The sequence below is a fragment of the Melanotaenia boesemani genome, chromosome 21 (assembly GCF_017639745.1).
Source record: "Melanotaenia boesemani isolate fMelBoe1 chromosome 21, fMelBoe1.pri, whole genome shotgun sequence".
Lineage (NCBI taxonomy): Eukaryota > Metazoa > Chordata > Actinopteri > Atheriniformes > Melanotaeniidae > Melanotaenia > Melanotaenia boesemani.
In genome coordinates, this window is record NC_055702.1 from 3,115,315 (window position 1) to 3,140,838 (window position 25,524).

Consider the following 25,524-nt stretch of genomic DNA (forward strand, 5'->3'; position numbering starts at 1 on the left):
GGTGGGGTGGGGGTGTCATGACATACATGTATATGAATGAAAAGTGGGTTAATGCTGCAAGCATGATGTGACTGATGGAGCCTGATGTGATGCATGCTATGAAAACCTCCCTATTAAAACTAAGTTGTTCAAGTGTACTACAATTAGGCTTTACAAATCATTAAAAATATTAAATATTTTAAATGTTTTAAGTAATAAAGTCAAATTAACAAGGTTTATTTAGGGAGAAACTTATTTGGAATTACTTTTAAGAGATAAGAAGTGAAAAAGTGACCACAATTTAGTATGGGAGTTGTCAAGAATTTTGTCTAATTGATCAAGTTCTTGAATTGAATTGTGCTTAATTTTTATTTTTTTTAATCTTGTAAAGCACTTTGTATTGCCTTTGGTATGAAAAGGGCTTTATAAATAAAGTTTGATTTGATTTGATTTATAAGTTCAAATGTTGATATTCATTTACTTATTTTTGCCTCTTGTTCATGTAAAATCTCGCTATCGTGATTTTTACAGGTACAGGCTGAAAGCCTGTGAGTGAAGTGGCAGGAACGATGTTGATGGTGGCGTTCTGTTGCAAAGGGGAACAAAATAAGTGTAGGACTGCGTGGTCATTAGCTTTTGCCGTTTTTCTTCAGCAGATATTTGGTTTTTGTAGCACAGTTGTTTTCTAACCATATGGTGTTGTAAGGACTTTTGATGCCAAATCGCTCTAAATGGAGGGTCTTAGTAGCCGAAGAAAAACCGAAGGCGCGTGACTCCTCATCGTTAACGAAGCAAAATGAAACCGGAAAAGGCGACGACAGTAAACAAGAAAAAACATCTGCGTGGCCTTTCCCAGGTGGGGACAGATGTTTTCAGAGAGACATCGAAGTTGTTTTCTGTCTGACAGGTAATTAATAACCATGAGCAGAAACGTGTCTATATGAATGTTAGTATGATTATAATTTTATATTACTGCACAAAAACTAGAATTAGTCTTTGTTGTTTAGTGTTAAAAGGCCAGGTTATATAACTGAGACCACCTTACGGTTGCTGGAATTAATTTTAATGCAAGCTATAGTAATTTAAATTAAAAAGCTTATGCATTAATGTCCTAAAACTAGCTAACAGTGAAGCAGCTGAAGGAGGGTCATCGTGTTTTACTGTGTGTTGACATTTGGCTGATTTTACTACATTGATGAGGCCTTTTTGGCCCCTCAGGTGGAGTGAAAGATCCTAATTTCTGAAGATGAATTTGTTGTGTTTCACCAAACATTGTCACAGATCCTTATTGAGTAGTATGTGTTCAGTGGGAGCTGGCACACCTCTCATTGTGTGCCATTATTAATCATTCACTGATTGTTCAGCCACCTCTGTTTGAGACATAAATGACCAGAGAAAAATAATGGATAGCTTAACAAGAGCTGTTTTTTTTAATTTGTGTAGTTATTTTTTTCCCAGCTGCTGTGTGAAAAGGGCTTTTACAAGTTTTCTGTCTATATTCATTCACATTTCATATGTTTGCCGTCCGTATCTATTGAACTCGGAAAGCCGCTAAATAAACATAATGACTTTACAATATACATAGTTTTGTGTGCACATGACAATTCATCAAGATGCTTGTTTAAGCTTCTTGGTAGTGTTAAAGACTAACTGGCTAGTTGACATTTGTGTGACTCCATCTTCAGACAGCTGTACTAGAAAAACAGCAGAAGATCCAACTTATACCTCAAAACCTACAGAAACATTTCTGAACTGCAGAAGAGGATATCACAGGTGGAGCTGAGATGCCTCAAAGGAAGATCCTTCTACCAGATCACCCCAGAGGGCATGGTTTGTTGCCACCCATACCTGCAGCATCCACATCAGAACCGGAGCAGAAACAAGACTGCAAGGATCTCAGTAAGTCACACACATTTGTTACTAATATATTAACTTAAACTGAAACTTATACACAATATCACGAAAAAAATGAGCACAGTATAGAAAAAATAAGAAAATATCAGTCATTTCTACACCAACTAACTTTTATTTCATTGCAGACAGTAAAAACAAAAATATTTCATGTTTTGATTTGGTAATTTACTTTTTATACAACTGTTTTTGCCTTTTCAGGCCTGCAGCGCATTAAGAAAAAAACCAGCTGGGACAGGGCCAGGTTTTACAATAAAGTTATGTAAGACAGGTCATGATCTGGTACAAAAGCTGAATCCATGAAAAACTAAATCTTTGAGGAGTAGAAATAAGCAGATTATCTCCAATTTATCAATAAATATGTATGGAAATTATTGAACATTTTAAAAGCAATGAAAAAAATGCAAGTAATTTGCAGACATCTTCCTCTCACCAGTATGCCTACTGAAGCTGCCGTAGTCACAGGAAACACTTGTCCCGCTCTAAAATAAGGAGTCATAGTCTTGTTCAGAGGCGGTGACGGCTTCTCTGGGCTTGCAGGCATCTGGGATGGACCATCGCATGTGGGAACGTGGACTGTGGTCATATCAGTCAGTATTCCTGATCTTTTTTTTTTGTAGAAATCAAGCAAAGAGCAAAAAGCAGCATCCAGATTGTTGTCAAGTCCAAAAGCTTGGTGATGGTCTGGGGTTGGATTATTGTTCCTGGAAAAGCTCATTTCCACTTCTGTGGTGGTAGCATTTATGCTTAAAAAGTCCTCTGAGATTTTACAGCAACATCTGCTGCCTTCAAGACCACATCTTTCCACACACACTAATGTGTACAGCTGAGGAAAAAGAGCATAAAGAGATTGTCCAGCACTTCCTGCCCTGCCCCCAAAGAGAACATGTGGAGAAATTTAAATCTGGTCTGTCTTCTCCAAAATCATCATACAGCACATCGCTCTGTGTAATAATATAGCAAAATAATGATCAGCAGTTTTAAGATTTCTTTTTTAAATAATAATAAAATGCACTGTATTCAGTTAAATAAGTAGGACCAGCTTTGGTTGGTAAAGATTTGAACATTAGCAGAAATGTTGCTCACTGTTATTTTTTTGTGATTGCAAAAAAAGTTTTTGTTTTTTTTCTTCTCTTTTTCACTAAAATGTTTTTTTTGTCATAATTATGCAGCTCCATTTCCTGAGTGATCAGATTAATAACTGCTAGGTGTCTGGAGGTGTCGTATGGTTGCATGTCTGTATTTGTAAAGAAACAGGACATTGTGATACTTCAGTTATGTAAACCATTTATTTATTTAGATGGGCTGAAACGGAGGCACAATTCTGTTGTCAACAGCGCCCTCTTGTGGCCAAATGTTGTAACTGCAGTACTGAAAAACGCCACAGCACCCACTCAATGAAACAGGTTTCTTTACTTTTTTATAATTAAATAACCAAGTCATCAGTTATGGAACGATTGAAGTGCCACAAAAGATAATAAATTATAACTAAATGTAGAAATCTATAGACAAAGCTGCTGATAAAACTATAAATAAATGTGGACATCTATAGACTTATAATTATAAAAATAATCTAAGCACTGTCTTTCATTTTTGTATTATTTGTTTATATATTTCACTATATGTTTCCTTTTTGCATTAAATTAATTCTTTTCTGTGTATTTTTAATCGTTATTTAAAAATTTAAAGTCCTTAAACTCCTTTAAAAGACATTCCCATATTAACAACAACAGAAAGAGATAATAATAATCTTCATTTATCCTTTCCGTTGCCCTGGACAGATTATGTCGTAGGCTTTAGTCCCTCATGAGAAATATTTTCATAGCCTCAAACTTGTTATAAAGATTTTTTTTAGAAGAATTTTAAACTGAATGGGGATCATAAAAAATACATGAACATAGTTGTTCTTAATGTACATTTGTGTTTCAGATGTAGATGTCCAGCAACTTTTTCTGATTAAAGAAGAGGACTCCTGGAGTTCCAGTCTGGACCAGCTGGGCTCAGAACTCCTCCACATAAAGGAGGAAGAGGAGGAACTCGGGACTAACCAGGAGGGGGAACAACTCCATGAGCAGGAGGAGACCGATATCAGCCGGTTCTCAGTTACTGTTGTTACTGTGAAGAGTGAAGATGAAGAAGAGAAACCTCAGTCATCACAGCTTCATCAGTTCAAAAGTGAAACCAACAGAGAGACAGAACCGCCAACCTGCAGCTCAGCGACGCAGACAAAAGCAGAAACGGATGAAGAGGACTGTGGTGGTCCAGAGCAAGACAAGAACCCAGATCCACATAGGTGTTTGCAAGCTAATCATCCCAATGTAAAGGTTTCAGACTCTTCAGAGACTGAAGTAAGTGATGATGATGATGATTTTTGTCAAAAATCCCCTGATTCTGAACATAAACCAGAAGACAGAGACCCTGACTGGTGGACCACTGAATCAGTTGGAAATCATGTTGAAGGATGTAACACGGCCAAAAAGTCCTTCCCCTGCTCATACTGTGGAAAACTTTTCAACACCAAGTATTCGCTTGAACGACACTGGCAGGTCCACACAGGGGAGAAACCTTTCAGCTGTGACGTTTGTGGTAAAAGATTTAACAACAAATCACACCTGAAGTCACATATGAACCTCCACACAGGAGAAAAACAGTTTGGTTGTGATGTTTGTGGTAAAAGATTTAACCAAAACACGTGTCTAAAGAAACATATGAGAGTCCACACGGGTGAGAAGCCATATGGCTGTGATGTGTGTAATAAAAGATTCAGTCTAAACTCAAATCTTAGGACACACATGAGAATCCACACGGGCGAGAGGCCCTTTGGCTGTGTGGCTTGTGGGAAGAGATTTAACTGCAAAACAAATCTTAAGATTCATATGCATGTTCACACTGGAGAAAGATCATTTGGCTGTAATGTCTGTGGAAAAAGATTTAAACAAAACTCAAATCTGAAGGCACACATGAGTGTCCACACAGGAGACAGACTGTTTGCTTGTGATGTTTGTTGTAAAAGATTTAACCGAAAGGAGTACCTTCAGACCCACATGAGACTCCACACCGGTGAGAAACCGTTTGGTTGTGATGTTTGTGGCAAAAGATTTAACCAGAAGGTTTATCTTAAGACACATAAGATCGTCCACACGGGAGAAAAGCCGTTTGGCTGTGATGATTGTGGTAAACGGTTCGGTTATCAAGGAAGTCTTGCAAAACATCTGAGAGCCCACAAAGCTGAGAAACCAGATGGCTGAGATGTTTTTGGAAATGGATTTAACCAAAGGGCATATCTTCAGATACAGACGGTTAATGTAGGAAAAGAGATGTTTGACTGTGATGTTTGTGGTTAAATATTTAACCTAAAGGCAAACGGGAGAGACCATAACGAGAGAAACCATTCTGTTGTAGTTTATGATGAACAAAACGTTAACTATCTGGACAAACCAGTCACTTGCGGTAAATAAATCATTTTATTATGGTGAAAACGAGTATTTTAGCTGTGTAATGACATGTTTTATCAGTCCTGTATGTTACACCAGTTTTTTAACTACTCAGTGGAGGCTAGGTCTAATATGGTCCATACATTGAAGGGAAATTGAGAAGCTGATCCATCGAGTGGCTTTGAAGGCACGGAGAGCAGTGAGGTGGATGGAAGTATGATCTAGCCTCATAGAGCTTGTTAAAGGTCCTGATTTTAATAATAATAATGGATTAGATTTATTTTAATGATATCCATTATTCCTTCGCTCCTCCTTCGTACTTGGTGATGGTAAGATACGTGCGTAGCCACAGCCGCCCGGGGAAACGTGGCGGCCAATCACCACCGAACATTCATACAACAGTGATGCTAACACTGGAGGCAAGGAGGGTGAAGTGCCTTGCCCAGGGACACAGCAGATGACAGGTAGTGGGATTTGAACCGCCAACCTTCCGGTCACTGGACGACCTGTTTTACCACATTTGTTTTTCAGATATCAGATTCTTAATCTCGTAATATTCTCTTGTTTACCTTTCAGCTCCTGCTGAGGGGGAAGAAAACTAGCAGGATTTTGACGCTAAACCAGAGGAGTCGGTTTCACTTAGCTTCTTATTTTGCATTTATTTCATGACATTACTTTTCAGCAACTGAGGTTTGCTGGTGCCACTACAGTAGAATCAGCTGGTCGTAAAACAGACAGACGGATCTGGTTCAGATATCTAGATAAAACAAAGGGAGGTTTTCTCAAAATCATTGGTGTTGAGCAGATTTTGGATCGTCAGGTTCACCTTTTAGGGGCCATGAATGTGGTGAGGGGGAATTATGAACAGGTTCTTAGCTACAAATCAGAGCAGGACCCTTCTCTAACCACACGGTTGACAGGTGGTAGAAAGAATTTATACTTAAATATGCAGACTAGAAAAGTTTGTATGAGGGGGCAGGAAGGGGCACTGACAGAGGAAATATTATTATTATTATGATTATTAAAACTAATGTGGTCATCTGATGTAAACAGTAAAGAAAGATGTATAAAAACAACCCTCTGATGGTAAAATTATTTAGTTAAAATACCAAACCATCGCTGTGGTTCAGAATGAATCCTGATGGAAGTATGACTTCTGCACCTGTAGTTCTCCGAGATGATGAATATATCTGAGAAAGAGCAACAGGCAGTGCTTTTCAGATATGTTGACAAGTATTTAGTTCCTTGTAAAGAATTTATTGATCTTTATGAGGTTTCTATGACAACAGGAAAAAACCTAACATATATGGCTGGTAAATATAATGTAGCACAGGACATTGGAAGAATATAACCCTCCTGATTGTCCTTCCAAAGTGAAGCCTACCACCTAACCTCATCCTCACTGTGTATGAAGTTAAAAACAGGTCCTGAAAGTCTGACGCTCAGTTGATGGTCCTGATCTGAGTTACACATGAAGGAAAGCGTTCTGCAGGCCATTAGTAAAGCAGATTATAGAACACAACCACTGAGCTTCTGAACCTGTGTATAACTCAAAATTTTTAATGTGATTTTAGGGATCATGTCAGGGTGGAGGTGTCATCTGTCTGGACCAGAGCCTTTGTGGTCCTGAGGAGACTGGGGTTCTATCCGAAGTGTTTGTTAAGGTGACTTGGTGGCATCCAGTGTGCAGTGTTTATGTTTTTTAGTAAGTAAAGAAAATAGTAAAAAATGGGTCAGAAATGGTACATTGTACGGTCATAATTGGTACACGGTAACTGGGTTTAGACAATAAGATTAAAGACAATAAAGTTTGAGACATCAGCAGGAAGCCGTGTATTATGGATGATCATCTCAAGTGAACTTACATTAATTAAGACACAGCTCTATTTTACAATAGCATAAGCATAATAATCAATATATGAATTGTTCAATTCGCCGATTATCTGGGGTATTTTTAGTTTGAGGTGAGGAACTGAACCATTTTCCTGCAACCTAAGTATCATTGTTATAATTAACACTAGAAGTCCCAGAGAGGGGTCAATTGACCTTTCTACCTTTACAACCCAGAGATGGGTCGATTGACCAGTAGGATTTTAGCTAAAATCCTGTCTTAAGCTGTGAACAGCTTCTTTTGTTTGTAGACGAGTCAATTACTGGCACACCCCAGGAGGGCGCATACTTAGGGGAGACACTGTAGACTCTTGAAACCTGACTGTCAACTTTTGCCCAAAGCTTGGCTTGAGACACTGCTTGGTCCCCTGAGTATGAGATTGGAGTAGACCTCAAACAGATTCAGAAAGGTTTTCCTGCATTCTGGTATATTTCAAATAATTAAAAATATATTTGATATGATATATGATATATACCTCCTCGACACATTTGTGTGCTTTTAGAAGAAAAAAAAAAGATAATCATTGTGGGCCTTCAATAAAAAAGCAAACAATTTAGAATGATATGACAAAATGATGAATTCATATTTTTTTTAAAAATCACTTTAAAAGGTCCAGCTCTCCTCTTTTCATACAAATGAAAAAATACAAATTTTTCAAAATTTTTGACCAATTTTTCAAACTTTCTAACCCAATGTTCATGTACCTTATGTCCAAAAAGCCCAAGCAATGAACAATTTTGAATATTTAAAATGAACATTTTTTGATTGTGGTGGTACAGGCAGGGTCTGTGAGTAAAATGTCCAGAAGCATTAGTGTCTAAGTCAAGAGGGCATAAATGTCAACATGACAAAGATATAAAAGAACAACTGTGAATTTTTTCCAATGCTTTTTATTTTTGTCATAAAAAAAACAACAAAACAGTTAAAATAATGCAAGTAATGAAACAATTTCACAAATATTTACACAAGGCTACAGTGGCATGCCCTTGTGTGAATGGCTTTTCTGCTCTTTCAGCAGTCCGTCTGTGCTAAGTCCAAACATGCTTGGCACTTCCATGGTATCTCCATCCTGCATTTGCCACATGTGTATTTGTAGCAGTCAACACATCTTACAGTTGCGCAATTGTTCTTGCATCGATGGTTGACCTGACATTTTGCCCTTTTCCCAGGGCTAGGTGTGGGAGGTTGCTGCTGAAGCAGTTGCTCCTTATGTGCCTTCTTCTGACTCACATGAGAGTTGGCCAACTCTTTCGCGAGCTCAACCAGGAAGTCCACTCTTCTCTCCTGCACTCCGGTGCATTCCTTATGAAGAACATGAGCGTTCAGTGCCGCCATGTCGATCATGTTGTAGAACACGGCGACTGGCCATCTCCGTGTTCCTGCACGCACGCTGTACTCCCGCACCATCTGGTCCATCACATCCACACCACACTTTGTGGTGTTGTATTGTGTGACAGTGTTTGGCTTCCTTTTGGTGGTATTCTCAGTCTCAACCACATTGTGCATGCTGCTGAGAAGATAGACAGTCTTTTTCCGTTTCGGCGCATATACTGTGAGTGTTGCACCAGTGGTGGAAAACACTCGAGTGGTGAATTTAGTGTGGTCCTTCTGTCTAGTTGACTGAGGAATTTCCCGGTGAATCTTGTTGACTGTGCCAAGGATGGTGGTTTTCCGGCTAAGCAGTCGTTGCGCAAGGGACAGCGATGTAAAAAAATTGTCTGTTGTTACAGTTCTGCCCTTATCCATGAACGGCTCCATCAGCCTCATCACTACACTCTCAGAGAGTCTCTCTCCACTGGGACGACTGGGGTCCTTGCCAAGATATGGCAGGATATTGCAAATGTACTTTGATTTCAAGTCACAAGCCAGCCAAAACTTAATGCCAAATTTGTCCGGTTTTGTTGCAATGTACTGCAGAAAACTGCAGCGAGTCTTTGTCGGGAAAAGCTGTTGATCAATAGTGATGTGTCGACCAGGGTTATAAGATCTGATGCAGTTATTGACAAAAGATTCCCACAGATTAGAAATTGCAGCAAACTTATTTGTCTCCACTCGCTCACTGCGTGTGAACATGTTATCAAAGCGTAGGTGTTGCATGATGTTTTGGAAGCGGTTTCGGGCCATAGTAGCAATGATTCGTGGGTTTCCCAGCTCTGCTGACCAATTGTCACGTAGTGATGGAACTTTCTTCACCCCCCGCAAGATAATAATTGCAATAAATGCCATTAGTTCTGGGAGGTTCATGAACCAATCTGCCTGCTCCTTTTGCCGTGCATGCTGAATGGTCCATTCTTGAATGCTACGAAGCATTTCAAGTGTTATAAAACAGAAGAAGCTTTGAAGACGAGTCCGGATACTTCTTCTGGCCTTAGCAGTTGGCTCTCCATCTGTGCCGTATGGTTCTATTGGGGTGAAATTGAGACATGTCCCCAGCTGTTCTTCATGCCACACTGTGCCATCTTTAGCCATCTCTGTCCTCTCACTTCCCAACCGAGCCCTCTTTTCTGGCAGTGGAGCAGTCTCATCATCTGCAAGGTAAACAATTTCACAATTTCAGAGGACGAAAATAGGATGTTTTGGAAATAAGATTAAAAAAATCCTTTATTTGTACCAAAATGGAGAAATTCCAGTGTTGCAACTCACAGTACAGGACAAAGCAGAAAGAAAGAAATTTGTCATACCAAAAAGTTCAATAATAGTTTCAAATCTTACCTGAAGACTGCTCAGAGTCAGAGTCCGAATCCAGCTGAATTTGTATCTCTTCTCCATCTGAGTCACAAGGGTTTGTATCGCTGAGGATCAGGTCCAATGCCTGCTGAGTTGTAAGCCGCCTCTGCATTTTGCTTCCTTCTATTTGTTGGAGGTGAAGCTAGCTACTATTTATCCCCCTCAGCCCACCATCCCCCACTGCCACAGAATTTACCAGACGTTTCAAGGTAACAAGGAGGGGCTGGATGCAATGGGTGCATTCCTCAGGTAATGGCTGCATTTACAAATGAAGAGATGCTAATTTTTGCCAGCAGAGTCGTCAGTTTGGACTAAAGGTCTTTCGACCCTTCTCTGGGACTTTAGGGAGATATCAAAATTCCTGGGACTTCTAGTGTTAAAGGAAGGTGTTGTGCCATGTTATTAAAGAGCTGATGCGTCTATCGCTATCTAGCTTATACCCCACCTACCAAGTAAAGGTATAGTTGGCTATGGAAATGCAACAGAGATCAAGGTGTGTAGCGGCTGTTTAGCTCAGATGTTGGCGCATCATTCTCCCATGTGGGAGAGCAGGCTTCGAATCCCACAGGGGACAAATATTTTGCTGACAGTCACCTAATTCGCATGATGACAGCAGATATTTCTTATAGTGGAAAACGTGTTTCCTGTTAAGCCACATAGAAGCTGTAGGTTTACACTAACCAGCTTTGTTCTCTCTGTAATTCATCTGCCCGAAGTAATACTGTCAGATGGGGCTAATTTCATTGTGCAAAGTTTGTAAAGTGAAAATTAAAGTTTTAATCCAGTGTCTCCCTGTTGAAGATGCTGTATGTAATGCCTATCTCAATAAAACCTCATTTCTTGTTAATGGTGCTTCAGTTTTCTCATACACATCCATGTTTATAAGGGCCAAGTCTTAAGTGGTCATTCAGAAAAGGTCGTACCTTGAATATCCAGCGTTGCTCTGCTTTGGAACAGATGCTGTCTATGCTCGTCTCAACGGGATTCATCACATGATCAAAGCCAGGTATAACTGCGCATATTGCCAGCTGGTGAATGATGCAGTAGTAATGGCAAATGCTTGGGAAGTCTGTGTCACCTTTGCAGTGCACGAAGAAGCCACCTTTTTTAATATGACACTTTTCTCCACTACGAAGCTCTTTACAGCAGGGCTTCTCAAACTTTTTTAAGCCAGGGGCCCCTTACAGGGGAGAAAATTTGCCAAGGACCCCCATCATAATCCTGATGCCAATCAAAACATATTTACTGCCCTTGAACTAGTTGATATGAACTATTACGTTTTAAATTAATTTAACTTCATTACAACTTTAAATGGACTTATACAAATTGCATTGGAGTACATTTTAAATTGTATTTTTTTCTTTATTTATTTTCACTTTGGTTAATCTTATTGCTGTTTTGGCTTGTTTTGATGGCATGTTGACAATTCAGTACATTCCTGGTGCCGTCGTCCTGGAGACAGTCGTCCTGGAGCCGTTATCCTGGAGACAGTCGTCCTGGAGTCGCCATCCTGGAGACAGTCGTCCTGGAGTCGTCATCCTGGAGACAATTGTCCTGGAGATAATCGTCCTAGAGTCGTTGTCCTGGAGCCATCATCCTGGAGCCAATCGTCCTGGAGCCAGGTGTCCTAGAGACGTCGTCCTGCAGCTGTCATCCTGGAGCCAATCGTCCTGGAGTTGTCACCCTGGAGCCGTCGTCCTGGAGTCGTCGTCCTGGAGCCAATCGTCCTGGAGTCGTCGTCCTGGGGCCGTCATCCTGCAGCCGTCGTCCTGGAGTTGTCGTCCGGCAGCCGTCGTCCTGCAGCTGTCGTCCTGGAGTTGTCATCCTGGAGACAGTCGTCCTGGAGCCGTTATCCTGGAGACAGTCGTCCTGGAGTCGTCATCCTGGAGACAATTGTCCTGGAGATAATCGTCCTAGAGTCGTTGTCCTGGAGCCATCATCCTGGAGCCAATCGTCCTGGAGCCAGTTGTCCTAGAGACGTCATCCTGCAGCTGTCATCCTGGAGCCAATCGTCCTGGAGTCGTCACCCTGGAGCCGTCGTCCTGGAGTCGTCGTCCTGGAGCCAATCGTCCTGGAGTCGTCGTCCTGGAGCCAATCGTCCTGGAGTCGTCGTCCTGGAGCCAATCGTCCTGGAGTCGTCGTCCTGGGGCCGTCATCCTGCAGCCGTCGTCCTGGAGTTGTCGTCCGGCAGCCGTCGTCCTGCAGCCGTCGTCCTGCAGCTGTCGTCCTGGAGTTGTCGTCCTGGAGCCGTTGTCCTGGAGCCGTCGCCCTGGAGTGTCCTGCGGTTGAAAAGCTAAACTTCACGACAGCATTAAGTACAGCTGTTTTTTTACTTTACAGCAACACCAGAGGACATTGTCTGAGCTAGCAAATAAGTCTTCATTGGTCTGACTTAAACTGGTTTGAGAGAGCTTAGAGAAGAGGCTGAATTATTTATTTTGTTTAACCTTTTTTTACGGGTGGGTAGTGTAGGAGACAGTCTGGTAAACAAGAGAGACCTGTTTTGCAATGGATGCTGAATTTGCTGTTAGAGGGCGCCAAGCGCAAAAATCTGCCAAACTTCAGTAGCTTTAATGTATAGCAATTAATTTAAAGCAGTAATAAGTTAACATGCATTACCATGACTTTCAGAGATCCTGTCAGTCGGGTATAAGTTCACTTTAGTTGAACTGATTTATAATTTTGTAATATAACAAAGTTAAATATGACTCACTCAACTGTTTGGCTCCATGTCACTCAACACAGCTCATCAGGAGACAGCGTAAAGAGAAAGGCCTACTTCGGCTTGATGGCTTCCCTCACTGCTAGTGCCCACCAGTAGGTCCTCCAGTTTCCACCACAAAATGCACAGGCAACCTGCTAACGCCCTCTCTCATGTGCATAAGCATAATATATATATAAATATACAGAATAAAGGTACTGATACAGATAAAGTAATGTTATTTAAAACTGTCTCCAACCAGAGAGTAGCATAAAGCTCCGGCAGCTGGATGTCAGTGATGATGAACATTCATCAAGTTTTCCATCCAGAGAAAATGTGACATCATGTGAGGAATGATAATTGTTGGCTGGTTAGATTTAGTTTTATTTGACTAAAAGTTGTTCAATCTAAAGAAATGAGGGAGGAATGGAAATCTAATGCCTTGCAAAACCAGCCCACAGTTCTTTAAATTCAGCTTCTCCCATTCATCCTAGGCTTTTTTCAAGAGTTTATATCCAACATCGAACATTGCTGTCTCACATCATCAAATACAAATAAAGCCAGCAAAAACGAACAAACAAACAAACAAACAAATAAATAAATAAAATTCAGTGAATTGAGTACGGAGAGATCTCCCTTTCACACTCCATTGCAGATGGTGGCAGTAAAGCGCCGTTAAATTGGTTTGTTAACTGCCAATAAAATAGTTGAAGTTGAAATCGGGGCAGGAAAAACATTATAGCCTACATCACTATTATTCTCCTTATCGTTTATAGTATATATTTTATGTAGTTGCTGTAAGATTTTTTAAAATACTTCTTTCACCACTAATGTGTAGGTTATACATTACCAGCAAGGGTAAATGACAGGGGGAACCATATGACTGCTGTATTGTGTTTGCAGAGGGAAGTAAATAACGGTGGGACTGAGGAGAAGCGTTCCTATCGAGCCTCTTATTGAGGTTTTTATTATTAGTGCACAGGTTTTGTTGCTGCTGGCCGAACATTAAACGTTGTGAAAAGGTTCAGAAGATAAATTGTGACAAATGGAGGATTATGGTGATTAAAGAAAAAGAGAGGGCGCGAGAATCCTCATCGTTAAAAACCGGAGGAGGAGACGGAAAGAAAAACATCCGCGTGGCCTTTTCCAGGTTGGAGTCACTGACGGACAAACGTCCCTTTCTAACATCATCACATTTTTTTCTTTTTTAAAAAAAAATTGTTTTAGGAGAGACACAGTCGAGGCAAAAGCTTTCGTGGCATTTATTACCTTTTTCATTACAGACTAAGAATCCATTATCCAGCAAAGTAATGTAAATTTATCTGTATAGCACATTTGATGTACAATAAAACTCAAAACGCTTAACATATAACATTAAAAACATCACATCAGAGTGTAAAAGAAACATTAAAAAATAGAAGAATTAAAACAAACTAAAAGGAATAAAAGAAAGGAAATAAAAACAGAACCAGATCTGTCTATCTCTATAAACAATTACTTAACTGGGCCTTCTTCTTTATAATGACATTTGCTATAAACCCAGAATTCCTTCTCTAAAATTGTAGTAAAATCTGGTCGTAACCATGATGAGTCTCTGTTCTGTTTTGAACGAAGATAAAAGCTGAAAGCTTCATATGCATGAACAAGGGAGTTAAAGGACAGCTAAACACAACTTTAATTTATGCGCCGCGTCGTCTTCTCTTTTCTTCTCCAAAAGAAATTGCAATAGTTTCTAAACCAAACTGGAAATGGATGCCAGTAAGAGAATCTAAGCTAAAACAAGACTGATGAAATTCTAGAAAAAAAGGTTCCAGGGTGAGGAATTAACAGATTGGATAAACGGTAGTGGCAAATTGATAAGATTTTAAACATAAACTGCAGTCTAGATCATATAAAAGTTACTGTGCAGATTTCAGGCATAGATACAGGAGAAAATAAACCTGGATTTAAAAGTGTCTAAATCTGATCTCTACTGGTAGTTTGTCCATTTTTTTGCAGCATTAAGGGCTGAATGCTGCTTCTCCATGTTTTGTCCGGACTCTGGTTTGGACTAGCTGAGCTGAGTTTGAGCTAAGTTTATATTATCTGAACATATCACAAAGGTATTCTGGGCTTAAACTATTCTGGGATTAGTAGACTATCAGTGGGGTTTTAAAATCTGTTCTGTGACTGACCAGTGTAAAGGTGTGACATGTTCAGATCTCATAGTCTGAGTTAAAATAATTTAACTGTCATCAGTTAGGCCACTAGAGGACTCTGCTGACCACAGAATTGTTCATTTTGACCTTTTATTGAGTTACGTTTGTCCAATAATCAGTTGTGAGTTTTCATTTCTTTTATGAACTTGACATGGAAGGAGTTATGAAGACATTTTAGCTTTATCTCAGTATATAAATGTTTCTGACACAGACTTCTTTGTAATGTGCTTTAACGTGTGTTAATTTCCATAAAGTCATGACACATGTGTCAGAGTCATGATCAGTGTCAGCTGTAAATGATGCTAGTATCACTGTAAAAATGTGGCTTTGACATGACCAGGTTAACAGAAACTGGGTGTCATTTTATATCAGTATAATTACCTCTAGCTGATATGGCTCGTCACACTTTGACCAAAAAAAAGAAGAAAAGAAAAAAAAAGAAAACACTAAAATAACTGAACACTTGACATTTGTGTGTGACTCCAGTTTCAGGCGGCTGCATAATAAAAAACAGAAGATTCAACATATGTGCTTTTAAATGAAACCTACAGAAACATCCTGAGCTGCAGACGAGGACTGTGAAAAGAAGCAGGGATGCCTCGAGGGAGAGGCCGTCAACCAGTTGACCCAGAAGGGCTCGGTTCGGTGCCTCCTATACCTGCAGCATCCACATCAGAACAGGAGGAAACACAAGACAGCAAAGATCCCAGTAAGTCAACATCCATTGTGGCATATTGACTCGTGCTATAACTCACACTGTAAGGCTGCTTTAATATGGTGAAAAGAAAACTAGCTCCTTACAGGACTTCTCATCTCATTTCATCTTTGCTTCGGTTAAACTAAATTTGCTATGAAGTTGGAAGTTTTTTGTTCTTTAACCCTTAAAACTCTCTGGCACTCATGAGGTCTCTCTCTTCTACCATCATCAGGGTCTCAGGAACGGTAATGTGTAACGCTGTGGGGTGAACTGTGATGGATAACTTACATTTAGGTCATGGGTGTTCAACCTGCGGCTCCGGAGCTGCAAGTGCCTCTCTGAACCTTCCACAATGGCTCTTCATACATGGCTAAAAAATGCTAAAGAACTATGTAATGTTTTTAAATATAGATATAATAACAAAAGCAGGTTTTTGGCAAGATTTTTATTATTTTTTTCTAATTTATCTATTTATTTTTTTTTACATCATTTTCCACAAACAGCCCATTGAAGAAAGTGTTCTCATTTTGCAAAAGTTTTATGTTTTTCTTTATTTAAAATCTAAAATAGAAATGCAATTGTGGTTCTTCAAAAATTAAAAAATAATAATATAGTAGATATTTATCAAAAATTATAAGTTGTCTTTTTTCAAAAGGTCTCGTAATATTTGCTTCTCTAAACGAGTTTTATTTAGCTGGGCTGAGGGGAAAATGGCTCTCTGGATTGTAAAGGTTGCAGACCTCTGCTTAAGGTGAACTACGGAAGTTTTCCAGGCATTTATATCCTGTTCATGAGGTTTACAATTCAGCCACAAACTGTGGTGTTTATTCAGAGACTATCTGGTAAATAAGGAAATAGTTTCTATTGTATAAAGGCTTGGTCTCTGTTGATCTGTGTGTTATTTCTACAAAGTTCTGTTAGTAATAAATTCTGCTTTCTTCTTCTGGTCGGCCTTTATGCTGCTATATCTATTCATACATTCATTTTACCTCCCAATCTGACAGCTGAGGCTGGAAACATCATGTGTAGGTGTTCACTGGAATTAAAATAGTTTAGATTCTACGAGTTTTTACATACAAAAATAACAAAAACAATAAAAAGGCAGACCAAAGTTTCAAGGGGGTGAAGGAATGAACACAGCTGCAAAAGGAGAAGGAAGTATAACACAAAATGATGGAGAAGGCAAGGCTCGTTTATTTATAGAAAAACAGTATTAAAACATGACCAGGGTTAAAAAAAGTGATTCAACAGAACAAGATGAAAACATTTGCATGAAAGCCCAGTCAACATTAAAACTACAAAGCTTCGATAAAAATACATGCTGGTGAGCTTCCTGCACACAGCGTCTACATGAAGGTCAAAGGTCAGCCTGTCATCCAGGGTTAGTGTTCACCAGCTCTACTGCCTGGTCCTCAATCCTGACAGGAGAGATGTTCGGAGGATTCTTCCAAAAGTCGATGCACATTTCTTTTGTTTGCTGATGTTGATATTTAAGGACGACCTGCACCAGTCTGTGAGTTCCTTCTCTACAGAGCTGTGATCAGGGTCATCACTGCTCAGCAAGGACACCATAACTGAGAGGATGCAGCCCTGTGGGGATCCAGTGGAAGAGATGATGGTGTCTGACAGAACACCATTAACTCACACGTTGTGGTCGCTCTGTTGTAAAAAAAATCCAGCCTAAAGACACATCACAACATGACCACTATTATTATTATTATTATTATTATTATTATTATTATTATTATTATTATTATTATTATTATTATTATTATTATTATTATTATATAAAGCCTGCTGATCATGGTGAAAATATTTAATCCCACATTTTTCATAAATGTTCATGTGTGTTTCAGTGTTTCCTCAAGATGTCCAGCAATTGGATTGGAGCTCCAATTTTGACCAGAAGGACCCAGAATCCCTTCACATTAAGGAGGAAGAGGAGAAACTCTGGACCAGTCTGGAGGGAGAGCAGCATAGTGGACAGACGGAAACTGATTTCAGCAGGTTCTTTTCCAGTGAATTTATTGCAAAGAGAGAAGATGATGAAGAAAAACGTCAGTCCACACAGCTTTATCAAATCAAAACAGAGGAAAAAAGAGAGACAGACCCTCCAACCAGCAAGTTAGTTACACAAATAAAAAAAGAATGTGATGGCGAGGACTGTGAAGGACCAGAACCGGACAAGAACTTGGATCAAGGTGGTTGTTTACAACAAAGAACTGATGAAAGGGAGGTTTGTGAGACCGAGGATTGGCAGGGACCGTGGTCAGATTCTGGACCTGAAACTGAAGACAGTGATGCTGATTGGAGGGAGACCAGAGCACCTGAGTCGGCTGTAAGTGATGATGTCACTGGTAAAACTGCAGAAAAGCCCTTCAGCTGCTCAGAGTGTGGCCAGCAGTTTGTCTACAAGCATTCTTGGAGGACACACATGCGAGTTCACTCTGGACAGAAACCATTTGGCTGCGATCATTGTGGTAAAAGATTTAGCCAAAATGTACATCTCAAGAATCACGAGATTACGCACACGGGAGAGAAACGGTTCGGATGTGGCGACTGTGGTAAAAAATTTAGCCTAGAAACTCATCTGAAGAACCACACGAGGGTGCACACAGGGGAGAAACCTTATAGTTGTGGTGTCTGTAGTAAAAGATTTAATCAAAACACACATCTTAAAATACATATGAGAGTACACACAGGAGAGAAGCCATTTAATTGTGGTGACTGTGGTAAAAGATTTCGGCAAAACGCAAGTCTCAAGAAACACGTGAGCATACACACAGGTGAAAAACCTTTCACTTGTGGTGATTGTGGTAAAACATTTAGCCAAAACACATACCTTAAGAAACACATGCTGGTACACACAGGGGTGAAACAGTTCATATGTTGTGATTGTGGGAAAAGATTTAACCAAAAAATCCACCTGATCAAACACATGAACATCCACAGTGGAAGGAAAGAGTATTTCTGTAGTGACTGTGGGAAAAAATTTTGTAAAAAATTAGATCTCAAGGCGCACAAGAGAATTCACAAAGGCGAGAAACCGTTTGGCTGTGTTTTTTGTGGTGAAAGATTTAGTAGAATAAAAGAGCTTCACGTGCACCGGAAGGTCCACAGAGGCGAGAAACGCTTTGTCTGTGAAGTCTGTAAAAATAAATACACGAGAAAGTCAGATCTGGAAATACACATGCGAGTCCACACAGGGGAGAGACCCTTTGGTTGCGACATATGCGGTAAAACATTTTTCCAAAGCAAACACCTTGTTGGACATATGACGGTTCACAATGAAGAGAAACCATTTGGCTGTGATATGTGTGATAAAAGATTTAGCCGAACATCTTATCTTCAGACACACAGGCGAGTCCATACCGGAGAGAAACCGTTTGGCTGTGATGTTTGTGGTAAAAGATTTCGCAGAACAGCTGATCTTCAGATGCATGTGAAAGTCCATACTGGAGAAAAACCATATGGGTGTGATATTTGTGGTAAAACCTTTAACCGTAAGTCATATTTTAAGGTACACATGAGATTACACACTGGAGAGAAACCATTTGAATGTGATGTTTGTGGTAGAAGATTTAACCGTCCGTCATACGTAAGGTTGCATATGAGAGTCCACACCGGTGAGAAACCATTTAGTTGCAGCCATTGTGGTAAAGGGTTTACCCGACAGGGAAATCTGACAAGCCATCTCATAGTCCACGCAGTATAGACCAGTTTATTGTGATGAATATTGGCCTGATTGCTGATTAAAACAAGCATGAGTATGTCTGTAAATGGTAAATGGAGTGTACTATATAAGTACACTCCATTTACCATCAGTTTATCTGTCCTGAGCTGTTATAGATGACTGCTATAAGTTTCATTTTAATCTATCCCCTTAATTCACACATTGTAATGGAGACTCAATGTGCATTTGCATCAGGAGTATCCAGGGCACTTGGTTTGATTGGACCGTAACGCCAAGAAATGTTGCACCATCATTTGGTGTGGTTTGTATTCAGACATCGCATAGTTAAACTACTGCTTGCTGGCGGAAAGATTGGAAAACAACCACTGACCCAAGAGGAAAAACAACAGAAGGAAGAAGCAACCCCATCTTATCAAATGGATAGGACCAAAAATGAAAACAGTCGGCTTGTTAACTTGACAGGTAGTTTTCTTGATGTTTCTGTGTTTCAATGCGCTCTGTGTCACTTCCTGTCATTGGTTCACTTAATGGGGCATTAGCTTTCACACTGTCAGCGAACCATACCAGGGTTCATTTACAAGACCGAGCCCCCGGATTTCAGCAGACCAGAATGCACTTTTGGTCCACACCAAGGTGCAAATAAACTTTCACGTTACTCTGAATGAACTGTACTATATGTGAAAGGAGACCAAGACTATATCAAGTCCTGTTCTGTACCAGTTAACCTGAAGGGAGAGCCGGGGTCATGGAACCCTCAAACTCTGAATGAAGTAAAAATAAGGCTGAGAATATACTTGTGCCCTAACTTTGCTTTTGCTCATTCAGCAGGGATTTTTATGAACAGAATTGTTCACATACATGTTTGTTGCTACAGTTGTTTCCACTAAGGGAAGCATTACAGAACTCAGACTACATAAAGCTGCTGAATTTGTAGGATATAAACAAGACAATAAACATGGTGACAATAGAGGAGGTTGTTATTTGGCTAATTTTGAAATCATGGCAATAAAAAAAACAAACAGCAGTATCGTAGACCCCTTAAACAGGATGTGCACAAACGATGCTTCATATTTCCAAAGTATGACATGATGGTTTTAAGTATTTTCTGGTGGATAGGTCCTTCTTTGTTAATATTTTAGCCTCTGTATCATCATCATGTGCTTCCCTGTCATGTGGAGTCCCAGAGGGCTCAGTTCTCAGGCCACTGCTTTTCTCACTGTATTTATTGTCTCTGGGTTCCACTCTAAGAAACGTTGCCTTCCATTGCTATGCTAATGACTGCCAGATCTACTTGCCTGTAAAGAGGAGGAATGGCTTCTTGATCAGACCTCTTTTAGATTGTTTGGAGGATATTAAAGCTTGGTTGGGCCTGAACTTTTTAAATTTTAATGAAAAAGAAAACAGAGATGACAGTGTTTAGACCAAATGTTCCCTGTGAATCCACTTCTTTTGATTTTGGACACCTGACAGGATATTTTAAGAAAGCCATTACCAACCTGGGTTTTAAGTTGGACAGTTATTTTAAATTGGACAGCCAAATTAGAGCTGTAGTCAAGTTGGGTTTTTATGATTTAAGGCTGTTGATAAAGCCTTTCTTTCCAGGCAGCATTTTGAAACCGTGATGCATGCTTTTATTTAGTCTCAGTTAGATTTTTGTAATGGACTTTATGTAGGAGTGAGTCAGTCCTCGTTGCTATGTCTGCAGCTGGTGCAGAACGCCGCTGCAAGACTTAACAAGCATAGAAGAGAACACATTACCCTGTCCTGGCTTCATTCCACTGGCTGCCTGTGCGTTTAAGAGTTGGTTTTAAACCTTTATGTTTGTTTTTAAGTCTCTAAGTGGCCTTGCCCCACCTTACCTCTGTGAGCTTCTTCATCCCTTCTCGGTCCCGGTGTCAGCTGACCAGCTGATCAGAAGGAAGCTCAGAGGGGACCGGGCCTTCTCTGTTGCTGCTCCACAATTGTGGAATAATCTGCCTTTATACATCACTGTCCATTTTTTAAACTCATCTTAAAACCCACTTTTATTCTTTGGCTTTCAACCCCAGCAAGATTTAGTTTTTTATTTGATTTTATTTGTTTGAGTTGGTTTTTATTGTGTTGGGTTTAGCTGTTCTTATGTCACGTTTTTATCTGTATTATATTGATTTTATTTGTGTGCAGCACTTTGTTTCAACTGTGGTTGTTTTAAAAAGCTTAATAAAGTTGGTATGGTTTAAACTATGTTCCAACAGACCTTCTTTGGTAAATACCAGTTTAGTGTTCATGTTTAAAACTGCTTTAGATTATTACTCGCCGGTTTTCTCCAGTAGTAAATTGCAACACAGCACAGGAGCCTTTTTCCTGAGTTCTGTCTTCTGCAAGTATTTAGTTTAAGTACATTTCTTGCTTTGAAAGAATAGTTCTTCCTAGAGATGGGACATTTGACTCAGAGACCCCAAAGCCTGTTTCACTCCAATGAGGCAGACTTTCCTGAATCGTTGCACTAAAGCCTGTATTAAATCTGTGGTCACATGACTGATGACAGGTGAGGCTTCATACGCCCAATGAGAAACCAGAAATGATGTAAATTATTATGTTGTGGTGGTTTATATATATCTATATCTATATATATATATATATCTATATATAGATAGATATCTCTCTCGCTCTCTCTCTCTATATATAAATATATCTATATCTATATCTATTTATTTCTATCTATATATATATATGTCTTTTTTGTAGCCTGGGAATTGAGCTACCTCACAGGAAACAATTACCGGGGTTCTTTTACAGCAGTTTAATATAAATGACAAACTCAACACTTTACAAAGGTAGCAAAACAATAAATGTAATAAAACCCAAGATAAACGGCAGTGGGCTCTGGTCATTCACAAAGAAGCATATAAAAGAAAACCATCAGTTACAATTAATCCAAACATCATCAGCTGGCTGGGATGTTGGATGTATTACTTTTTATACATTTATACATCACTTGTCACAGCAGTTCTTTTCAACACATCAGACACTGGAAGTTAAAGACACAGAGGTTCTTGTTCTTTTTTATAATGGCAGTCTCTGCTCTGCACCACATGCAGGCTCTCTGTACAATTAATTTCACAACACATCTCATTAAAATGCAGACAGAAACATCTTAAATGTAACTCCTAGTTCACATTTTAACAAGTTGTATATGTGTACCTTCTCCCAGAGATCACTCTCTATTTCACCATAAGATGGACTTAATTGGCATTCCCCGTGTCTCCAGCCACATTGGACGTCAAACAGGAAGAAGGCTCAAAATGCCCGGGCACAGTGTCAGCGGAAAGATATAAGCTCCTGTGATGCTGCCATCTAATGGCCGCCTCGCAAGACATATATTTACACTATTTACAATATATTTAACATATCTCTATACATGCATAGATCAACAGAATAATACAAACTAAAGCAGAAAATCACAAACCACAAACATCGCACAATAAAATAAACAACACTATAGCCTTTTATAAAGGCCTCTACGGGGCACATCCTATGCCTAAGTGACAGATTATATTTATAATTTACCACCTGGCTACATTTTGATTGAATTAGTCTTGACTTTAGGTAATATAAAATTATTTCCAGCTGCTTGCCTAGTAGTGTACTGAAATTAAGGTTTATATATAGCATCACCTGTGTTTTTGTTACCGAGATACGCTTGATAAGATAAGATAAAATAAGATAAGATAAGATCCTTTATTGATCCCACGGTGGGGAAATTTCACTGTTACAGTAGCTCAAACACACAGGAAAAGAGACATTAAACAATAGACAAAATAAAAAACAAAGACACAAAAAACAGTATGTACAATAAATAATAATTGTAAAAGAAAGAAACAGTATTATATGCACAGCCTCACCCAGTTTGATGTGCAGTGGTGAGGTGTTATTACACAGGTGAACATGGATATATGGAAGATATGAATTAACTGTATAAGTAAATGAGTGGAATAAAAAAAAGAGTATAAAGTGCAGCTAGGACATCAGTAAACATCAGTGCAATGATGATACATCAGTAAACATCAGTCCTACTGAGATATTAAGAATAATTATAGTGCAGCATTAAACAGTCGGATGGTGTTTAGTATGAAGGACCTGCAGAAGCCTCCATCCTACACTTTGGATGTCTGAGTCTGTTACTGAAGGAGCTGCTTAAGGCCCCACAGTCTGATGCAGAGGGTGGGAGGTGTTATCCATGATGGTGGACAGTTTGGCCAGAGCCCTCCTCTCCCCCATCACCTCCATGGGGTCCAGGGGGCTGCCACAGACTGAGCTGGATCTTTTTATTGGTCTGTTGAGCCTCTTCTTGTCCCTCACAGAACACCCCCCTCCCCAGCAGACCACTGCATAGGAGACCACAGACGCCACCACAGTTTCATAAAAAGTCCTCAGCAGTGGCCTGCACACACCAAAAGATCCCAGCCTCCTCAGCACGTAAAGAAGACTCTGACTCTTCTTGTAGAGCGAGTCAGTGTTGTCAGTCCAGTCTAGTTTGTTACTGAGGTGGACACCCAGGTGCTTGGACATACTCGCTCTCTCCATGTCAAGTCCCTGGATGTTCATCGGCACAATGTTGGACGAGGGTTTCCTGCTGAAATCCATCACCATCTCCTTTGTCTTGTTGGCATTGACTTGAAGGGGATTCAGCTCAAACCAGTTGACAAAGTCCATGTTGATGTTCATGTACTCACTGTTGTTCCCGTCTGACACACATCCCACAGTGGAAGTATCGTCTGAGAACTTCTGGAGGTGGCAGCTGTCCGTGGAGTATGTGAAGTCTGATGTGTACGGGGTGAAGAGGAAAGGTGAGAGGACTGTTCCCTGGGGGCTCCAGTGCTGCAGACCACCACGTCGGACACACAGTCCTGCAGCCCCCGCTCTCTCCATCATCACCCTCAGCAGTGAGGGGTGGATAGTGTCAAAAGTGCTGGAGAAGTCAAAAAAGGTCATCCTTGCAGCATTTCCAGCGTCCTACAGGTGAGACAGGGATTTCTGCAGCAGGTAGATGACGGCATCCTTCACCACAATGCCGGGTTGATATGCAAACTGCAGGGGATCCATGTTTGGGCTCACCAGGGGGCGGAGGTGCCTGAGGACCATCATCTCCAGAACCTTTATAAGGTGAGATGTTAAGGCCACGGGTATGAAGTAGCTGGGCTCCTTGAAGAGTGAACTTTTAGGTACTGGAACCACACAAGACATCTTCGACAGGACAGGAACTCTTCCCAGACTCAAGCTCAGGTTGAAGCTGTAGCAGACCACGTGACAGAGCTGGTCTGCACAGTCCCGGAGGAGTCTAGAGCTGATGCTATCAGGACCCGTGGCTGTCCTGGCTTTGATCTTCTTCAGCTGATCCATTGTAGGAGAGGGAGGGAGTGGAGGAGAGGAGAGGAGCACTGTAAAGATGGTGGTGAAGGCAGGGGGAGGTGAGAGCCCCAGAGATTTTATTTTATTTATTTTATTTATTTATTTATTTAATAGGGACAGTGAACATTAATTAACATCTTTTCAATCAGTGACAGATGTAAACATGTTGGATTATAGCAACAATGCTAATTTGCATCCATAGTCCCTAGGCAGATAACACAAAAACATGACAAGACAATGGACAGGACAATAGATTACAATAAGAGCACATCACAAGACAGGGCATTATTAAGAAGTTAAACGTCATTGGTAGGTAGATAGGGTTAGGGTAGATAATGTTGAACACTCCCTTATGGAGAGTGGAAAACTGTTCCAGATTTTGCTGGCCTTTACAGAAAGAGCATTTTGTCCAAAGGCTGTTTTTCTGTGTGGGACCTCACAGTCCCCTCTAAAGCAGGCCCTGGTCCTAAGACCACTGTGACCCCTTTTTTTTAAGAAAGTCAGACATGGGAGGTGGGGCAAGTCCATGTAACACCTTGTACATCAAACAAGCAAATTTAACATTTTTAAAGTTCTCGAAGCTCAACAACTTATACTTTTTCAAAATATTACAAACGTGGAATGACAATGGTTTTCTATCAAAGACCTTAAGTGATTTTTTGTAGAGTGTTTCTATGATTTTGCCTGTATTTACACCTGCAGGGACCAACATGTGATACAACATTCAATGTGTGACAGAATCATTGAATGCAAAAACATTCTAGCAGCACCAAGTGTTATGAAAGGTCGTATTTGTTTAAAATTGTTCAAATTGAATTTCACTGTGTTAGACTGTGTTAGATGGTGGAGGTGTTGGTGGTGGTGAGGGGGCATGCCGGCAGAGGAGCTGTAGGTGGGCTGG

The 25,524-nt window shown here is 40.1% G+C and overlaps 2 protein-coding genes across 3 annotated transcripts; both read left to right on the forward strand.

Annotated features, from left to right (window-relative positions):
• Nucleotides 1-549: 549 nt before the first annotated feature.
• On the forward strand, nucleotides 550-7,333 carry LOC121632957 (gastrula zinc finger protein XlCGF57.1-like). 2 transcript variants are annotated; one of them, XM_041974796.1, is made up of 4 exons: nucleotides 550-886; nucleotides 1,665-1,878; nucleotides 3,820-4,238; nucleotides 6,899-7,333. In XM_041974796.1, the coding sequence occupies exons 2-4, from the start codon at nucleotides 1,764-1,766 to the stop codon at nucleotides 7,028-7,030; spliced, it is 666 nt and encodes a 221-aa protein (XP_041830730.1). In that variant the 5' UTR covers nucleotides 550-886; nucleotides 1,665-1,763; the 3' UTR covers nucleotides 7,031-7,333. The 2 variants fall into 2 exon arrangements, with proteins under 2 accessions (XP_041830730.1, XP_041830729.1); XM_041974795.1 differs by having other exon boundaries at nucleotides 3,820-7,333.
• A 6,235-nt stretch (nucleotides 7,334-13,568) lies between these two features.
• Nucleotides 13,569-19,747, forward strand: LOC121632944 (gastrula zinc finger protein XlCGF57.1-like). Its single transcript, XM_041974769.1, has 3 exons — nucleotides 13,569-13,793; nucleotides 15,393-15,550; nucleotides 17,395-19,747. Exons 2-3 carry the CDS (start codon nucleotides 15,436-15,438, stop codon nucleotides 19,251-19,253), a joined length of 1,974 nt encoding a protein of 657 aa, XP_041830703.1. The 5' UTR covers nucleotides 13,569-13,793; nucleotides 15,393-15,435; the 3' UTR covers nucleotides 19,254-19,747.
• Nucleotides 19,748-25,524: the final 5,777 nt, after the last annotated feature.

Excerpts from the sequence above, each read along its gene's own strand:
- LOC121632957 (XM_041974795.1), top strand. The coding sequence starts at position 1,764 with ATGCCTCAAAGGAAGATCCTTCTACCAGATCACCCCAGAGGGCATGGT. Across the intron at positions 1,879-3,819 it reads ACAAGACTGCAAGGATCTCA|ATGTAGATGTCCAGCAACTT; the intron begins GTAAGTCACACA and ends TTTGTGTTTCAG.
- LOC121632944 (XM_041974769.1), top strand. The coding sequence starts at position 15,436 with ATGCCTCGAGGGAGAGGCCGTCAACCAGTTGACCCAGAAGGGCTCGGT. Across the intron at positions 15,551-17,394 it reads ACAAGACAGCAAAGATCCCA|TGTTTCCTCAAGATGTCCAG; the intron begins GTAAGTCAACAT and ends TGTGTGTTTCAG.